Source organism: Pistacia vera, unplaced genomic scaffold (genome assembly GCF_008641045.1).
Source record: "Pistacia vera cultivar Batoury unplaced genomic scaffold, PisVer_v2 Contig461, whole genome shotgun sequence".
NCBI classification, from domain to species: domain Eukaryota; kingdom Viridiplantae; phylum Streptophyta; class Magnoliopsida; order Sapindales; family Anacardiaceae; genus Pistacia; species Pistacia vera.
In genome coordinates this window covers 1069961-1077163 of record NW_022196292.1, presented here as the reverse complement: position 1 = coordinate 1077163, position 7203 = coordinate 1069961, and the positions used below count along the sequence as shown (strand labels likewise).

At 32.1% G+C, this 7203-nt stretch overlaps 2 protein-coding genes across 3 annotated transcripts; one reads left to right on the top strand and one right to left on the bottom strand.

Annotated features, from left to right (window-relative positions):
* Positions 1-1065: 1065 nt before the first annotated feature.
* LOC116145346 lies at positions 1066-2367 on the top strand. Its single transcript, XM_031430799.1, has 2 exons — positions 1066-1283; positions 1976-2367. Exons 1-2 carry the CDS (start codon positions 1171-1173, stop codon positions 2178-2180), a joined length of 318 nt encoding a protein of 105 aa, XP_031286659.1. The 5' UTR covers positions 1066-1170; the 3' UTR covers positions 2181-2367.
* A 1901-nt stretch (positions 2368-4268) lies between these two features.
* Positions 4269-6171, bottom strand: LOC116145465 (phospholipase A2-alpha-like). Of its 2 annotated transcripts, none has more exons than XM_031430919.1 (4): positions 5923-6171; positions 5795-5837; positions 5538-5663; positions 4269-4471 (listed from the first exon to the last, which is right to left on the bottom strand). In XM_031430919.1, exons 1-4 carry the CDS (start codon positions 6058-6060, stop codon positions 4362-4364), a joined length of 417 nt encoding a protein of 138 aa, XP_031286779.1. In that variant the 5' UTR covers positions 6061-6171; the 3' UTR covers positions 4269-4361. The 2 variants fall into 2 exon arrangements, with proteins under 2 accessions (XP_031286779.1, XP_031286778.1); XM_031430918.1 differs by having other exon boundaries at positions 4269-4537; positions 5923-6163.
* Positions 6172-7203: the final 1032 nt, after the last annotated feature.

Sequence of the window (7203 nt, the reverse complement as noted above, 5' to 3'; positions counted from 1 at the left end):
CCCAATGTATTTCAGTATTATTTTTAAAATAATATTATCTCTTTTTTTTTTTAATAAATCTTTTTTTGTTATTATTGTATTTTAAGGGTATATCAAAAGAATATATGCCCTCCTTTGTAATTATAGGTTCAAAAAAATACATATTTTTTTAGAAAGTTAATATTGAGGCTTAGAAAGAAATTCATACACCCATTTTAAAACCTTCGATCTATAATTGATTACGGGAAGATAACATTATCCCGATACTATATTTTAGAGGTAATCTTGTAAATGCAAAAAATCTATAATTTAGCCGGAACCTTATTTAACTTAACTTGTAGGATACCCTAATTTATAAAGTGGGCAGTTCATAAAGTGACTTTAAGTTTAGGTCTAATCGAAATTGGGTTAAGGTCTTGAGTTGTGACATATTTATTTCGTTTATGGGTCTCATCAAGCGCAAGATGATTTTTTGCCCATTCAAATCTTACCTCCCATTCTCATTTTTTATCCTTAGATTTTCCTCTAAAAGAAATTGATTAAAGAGCTGGTTCTCAAGATTTAATTAAATGATTATGGCGATGAGATCATTTATAGAGATTAGTCAAGGTATATGCAAGCTGGGCATAAACACTCTATTTAAAAGAAAAAGAAATTGATTCAAGAGCCCAAACGAGTTACCCCAAAATCATAGAATGACCCTCTAAAAGTAGAATAATACTATACATATATCATTATCGTATAATATTATGTGGTAAAATATAATTGGGTGAAAGTTTAATTTTAATTTTAAATTAACCAATTATATATTGTTACATAATAATATATGAGAAATATTGTATGAAAATGATGTAGGTGTAATATTACTTAGTAATGAATTGACGAGAAATAGATGAGGAATGAAAGGTTCACGTTTATTAAGATTTTATAATAAAAACACACCTTGGAGTTTCACCACAAATTTTATTTTATTTTATTATATTTTTGTAATTAGATAATAAGAAGCACAAAAGAACCATATTTTAATACATAAATAAACACATCATCTTGTTCTACAACAATACCAAAACTCCTTCAATGGCATGTGCAAGTGCAAGTATCAATACTAGTTTGTTATTCTCAAAACAACCCTCTAAACTTCAAAAAAAATTTAATCATACCCCCTCTTTATCTTTAACTACTACAAGGTCAATGAGAGTGAGAGCAGAGACCATGTCTACGACTATTGAGAAGCTGGGTGTGAAGATTGAGAGGAACCCTCCTGAGTCCAAACTCACTGAGCTCGGTGTCAAAAAATGGCCCAAGTAACTCACTCGCCTCTCCAGTTCTGTTTTTTTATTTTATATCTGTTCATGACTTGGGTAAAGATTTGAACTTTCATGATTTGTTGCTTTGTTTTATGCCAAGAAGATAGTGGAAGGAAAGAAAAATTGAATCTTGTTTACTTTTGTATTTTGGTTTTGTGTTTGTTTGTTTGGTTTAAGGTTTTTCATTATCTATTGTTTGTGAAGTTTCAGTAATGTTATGTATTTTGTGTTGAGATTTTTGTGGGTCTATGAAGTCTTCACAACTCTAGATGGCCCCTTTCTTATTTTTTTTTTCCCTGTGAGTTTGTCTTCCTTGGAGCAAAGGGTAGTTGGAAAATGAAAATTTAGACATGGGAATTTTGATCAATTCATTTGACCTTGAACTTTGGTTTTTAAAGCTCATGACTTGCAATTGTTTGATCTTAGGTACTTGATGGGTTGCTTTTGCAGTATTGAGGAGAAAAAAGGAGAGACTGAGTGTGATTGAGTGTCGGTTTTGCATCTTGTTCATGATTGACAAGAAGAGGGTTCTTCTAGATTAAAAGAAAATTCGCTTGCGTTCATGTTTAATCCTCATTTTGTTCATGGTTCTGTAATTAGTAGTTGATGGGAATTTTTATGTATGATATTGATGCAACTGCGTCGATTCATGCCGATTATGTTTGATTGATGCCGTTGTGAATGAGCAGGTGGGGTTGTCCGCCAAGCAAATTCCCTTGGACTTACTCAGCGAAAGAGACATGCTATCTGCTGGAGGGAAAAGTTAAGGTTTATCCTGATGGCTCAAATGAGGCTGTTGAGATTGGTGCTGGTGACTTGGTTGTGTTCCCAAAAGGAATGAGTTGCACTTGGGATGTTTCAGTCGCTGTGGACAAGCACTATAACTTCGAGTAATAATCTTATGTCTTTTTCCTCTATTTTCATTATGAATAAATGTGTGTGGAGTATGTAGATTACCGAAGCCTTTGTTTACACTTTCTAGTAGATTTACTGTTGATGAATGTCTCTGGTACTGGTGTTATTACAGCTTAAGCTTTGGAATGAGATTCCAATGTGATTAAATATATACTCTATTCTGCTACCTCTCTCTCCTCTTGTGTTTGTGTATAGGGATACTAGACAAGTTTGGAAATTCATCATAAAAACTTAGAAAGTGATAGTTGAACAGCGTCTAAACCAAAATGAAAGTATACTAAGAGTGGAGTAAATTCAGACTGGAGTTCAGACATGACTTTTTTTATCAAAACAATCTGTTTGATTTGAATAGATTGTTTTGACAATAACAATGGCTCCTGTTAGCCTCATTTATGTGCCACAACCAGGTGATTGTGGTTCAATAGATGATATAGCACCAGGAACTGTTATATTTAGTTGGACATGTTTCGTTTCTTGCTTCGATCAATTCCAATCCTTTATTTTTCTATTGATTCTTTTCCAATCAAGATGTATGGATCCATGCATCTATGTAGACCCTGTTCATGGACTAATGAAAATGTGCAAAAGCATAGGTATTATGTAAAAATCCTTTATGAAGGAAATATATTACTTAAATTTATATATGAAAAATCAATATCTGGACCATCTGGTGTTATAACGCTGGGTCTTTCAATAGAACCAGTGTTAGAAGTGTGTTCGATTGATTCAATATCGATGAACCTAGAAAAGAGAGTTGAGGGTTGGAATGTGTGTATAACTAAAATTCTTGGAATTCCTTGGGGATTCTTGATTGGTCCGGACTTATTTACTGGCAGTATATTCCTTAATCTATAGCACAAGTCAAACATTAGTTTCTCATCTGAACTTCCACACAGTCACTCCATTTTTACTCTGTAGCTTTAATTTCTGGGTGATTTCATAATCCAACACATCTTAGATTTTCCCTTTTTTTTTCAAGTCTCTTTTTAAGTTGCTTTGCTAGCTTTACAGCACACAGCTTGTCTTGTGAACAAGCTAATCTGTGTATCACATATTTGTGTCTTGCAGACGATAGTTGCTTTGCTCTTGATTTTGAAAACATTCTGTTTGAAACCTTGAAAAAAAAATCTGCAGTGTAGTTGCATGTTAAAATAATATAATTGATGCAGTATGTATTTCCTCCATTTTGCATAGCTGGGTCAAAGTTTTAGTTACTTGTTCGTGATGTAGCTTGAAATTTGGGGTACAAAGTAGACAAAGAGTTGGAAACTTCTATTTTTTATTGAATAATCCTAGTTTTACTCACTCTCCCTACTCACTTCTTTTACTCACCTTTGTTAAAAAAGTGAAAAAGTGGATAAGGCTAACATTTTAACAAAGGTGAGTAAGAGAAATGAGTAGGAAGAGTGAGTAAGGCTAGCATTACTCTTTTTTATTTCTATTTCCATCACAAATAGATATTTCCATCAAACTCTTTGTTCAAAGTTCAAACTCTCTACTTCTCGGTAAAAGATATTTTTTCTGTACATTTCATTACGGTTCTTTCTGCACGAGTATTTTAGATAGAATGGTTTTAATATTTTCTTACTCAAGAAATTTGTGTCCTCTTTCAAAAAAGTAATCCAAGAAAGATTATTCTTGTTCCCCATATGGTTCTCATGTATTTGAATCTAAATCCATCTTCTTCTTTCTCAGTAACATATATATGATGTGTTGAGTTGATAAGACAATTAAACTAATCAGTTTGTAGAAAAGAGTTTGTCAAGTAATCTATAAGTCTAATATTACTCCAAGCAAACCCTCTTCATAGTTTTGGTTGATTGTATATTTAACCTAATTATATGAAGTCAACTGAATTTTTGCACCCCATGTGCAAGTCATTGTCAATATTTCAATAATATTTTTAATTTTATATGTGAGTTTGGTGAAATAGGATGGCTGTGAGATTCAATGCATTAATTTGGAAGTAATGTATAAACTAAGCCATATTTAGGCTTTCATTTTCAGATCTTGGAAATAAAAAATTCAACTTTTTGCATTCATTTTGTCAAAACAATTACATGAGAATAATGCAAGAAATTTCTTAAAAGAACATTAAAGTGAATCAATAATACATAACTGGTTTGCCAATTTTGAGATTAAAAAAAAAAAAAAAAAAAATTATGGTTTATGAAGAACTCTTCCAGCAAGTAAAGCAGCTTTCATGACTACAGAAATAACTTCAATAACATCATCAACTTGGCATGTGTTTCCTTTGAATGTTTGCCCTCCTGATTTCAGGAAATTTGTCATGCAATTTATAAAGTTTTGGCTGCATTCTTGACTCAGATAATCATCTGCATTTACAACACTTTAAACTTAACATAATCTCAAACTAATTTAATATTTAACAATAAATAAATAATATCGTCTTATTCAAAATCCCAATTTTATATAAATGTATATCTTATCGGCTCACATAATATCACATGATATGAGTGATAAACGGCTTAAGTAGAATTCATTCCTAAAAGCTTAAAGAAGAAGGAAATCCAACCATATATGTTATATACATTATAATATTTTATCAAACTTTTAATATCTTCCCTTACACTCGGTGTGCACGGTCATCATTGTCCTAAATAAATATGACTTTGATATCATGATAAACGAGCTTGAATAAAACTCATTTTCAAAAGTTAGCCTAAGGGAAGAGAGTAATAACAATCTACCAAACTTCTAACAATGGGGAAGCTTTTTCATCTAATAATGAACTCAAAATTTAATTAATTGACATTAATAATTACCCAAGGATCAAAGGCATCCGGGGAAGAAAATGATTAAATAATGAGAGATGGAAAATGACTCTGATTCATGCACCATCAACGGTGACTATATGTTTATAGAAGGGCATATTTTGAAGGGCTTCTAGATGCCTATGAACCAAACCACCGACACATACAATATATTATTTATATCTTCTCTGTGTTGCTGTAGTTTTACTCAACTATGAATATCTTGGTCACACAGGTCAGAATGAGAGTTTGGAAATTTGTATAAATCCAAGAAGAGTGTCCTCAACCTCAAGCACACCATTTAGTCTTGTGACAAGACATATATATACCCTCAGTACTCCCACATGATCATAGCCAAAATGTCTCAAGGGTCAATGTACAACTTAGGTAAAAAAAGAAATTGAATTGCATTATGCACCACATAATGTCTATAATGTACCATCTATCCTTCGTCTGAAGTACCAATAAGAGTATGATATATTATTTCAAAGGGGGCCATTGTTGAAGATGACTTTATGATTAATATTTCTTTCAATAAAACAAAGTTTAAGGATAAACTTACTATTCTTAGATTGAACGCATGCGTCATGTTTCATACAACAAGCATCAAGACCATCACAGGGCTTCTCTCCAGGACATCCACTGTATAGAAGCCCGCAATACTTCCCATATCTCAGAAATGGAGGCACTGTGTAAAAAAAAAAAAAAAAGAAAAAAAAAAAATTCAAAATCACCCTTTCCAAAAAGGGTTTTCAGATACCATCTACAGAAGTGTAAAATCTGAGTTTCTGACCGGAAAACAGTTTTTGAATATGATACCTGAACAGAAGTCGGATTCGCATTTTCGGCTGCACTCTTTACTCTGCAAATGATAACATAAAACACAAAGAAGATTACTCTTGGTGAATGAGATAAAGATGAAAAATAAAGAGGAATCTAAATCTGACCACAGAGACAGTTGCATCTATGGCTTGAACACCAATGTTAAGGGCAAAGACAGGGGCAGAAGAAAAGGTGAAAGCAATGAAGGAGAAAGAGAAGAGAAGAAGAGCAAACTTCAAGGACTGAGGATTTGTGGAAAACATTGTTGGTGAAATTAATTAAAAGAATAAAAATGGAAGAGAGATCAGTTGGGTTTGAGTAAAAGGTGTGGATTTTATAGAAGAAAGAGGTGAATGCATGAGGGTTGGATTTGTTTTGTAGTGACTCGTGATATGTTTTTTGTAGTATTATTCACTTCTCATTCATCACCAAATTGTTTTGTTTTGTATTATAATTTGAGAAAAAAATTAAAATAATTAAAACAATTTGGGTAGTTGTGGGTTCCATCTCGTGAACAAACTCTTTAAATCATGATTAAAATATGAAATTATGGTGGGATTTGGATTGGATTACAAGTTCTTGAAAGTGATAATTTTGCATGAGTTCAATCAAAGATTTTTTTTCACAATGGAGACGACATTTTCTATAAAAAGCAATAGTGTTTTAGATCAAAATATCTAATGGATATTAGGGAAACCAGAAGCATTATCAATCTTGAAAATCAATAATGTTTTGTTTAAAACTGAGTCATACAAATAGACAAAAATTACACAAAATTTACGTAAAATGACTACTATGTTATTTGTTATTTGTTTATTTGTATAATTCAGATGTAAGCATATCATTGCTCTTTTTTAATTCCTTCCTATGAAATACCAAAACCAATTGAATCCATTGTTAATCACTTGGTGTGTGGCCAGATGGCAAGACTTCTGGGTGAGTTATTCGAGTCTTAGAAAATGGCTATCTACCACATTTGTGACTTAACTAGCCCATTGGGTTTGTAAGGTGTTTAATGGACCTCGAAGATTAGTTGAAGTACACGCAAGTTGGCCCGAACACCCCAGTTACCAAAAAAAAAAACAAAAAAACAAAAAAATTTGAAGCCATTTTAAAACAACCACTCACTCTATGTCTATGAACATTCAACTTAGGATAACAAGTTATTCGTATAATTTTGAATCATAAATTGTGTATAATGGGATTAAATGTTAGTTGTTGGAGAAAGTGAGAGCACTGAAGAAGAAGAAATTTGGGGAAAATCTGTATTGCTTCTATTATTCCACATTTTCTGTTTACATACTATAGTGGTAAAATATGCAACTTGCTCAGTTAACTCAATAAACCAACTAATTAACTGGACAACTAACTAACCATCAACTAACTAACCATCACCTAACCACTTT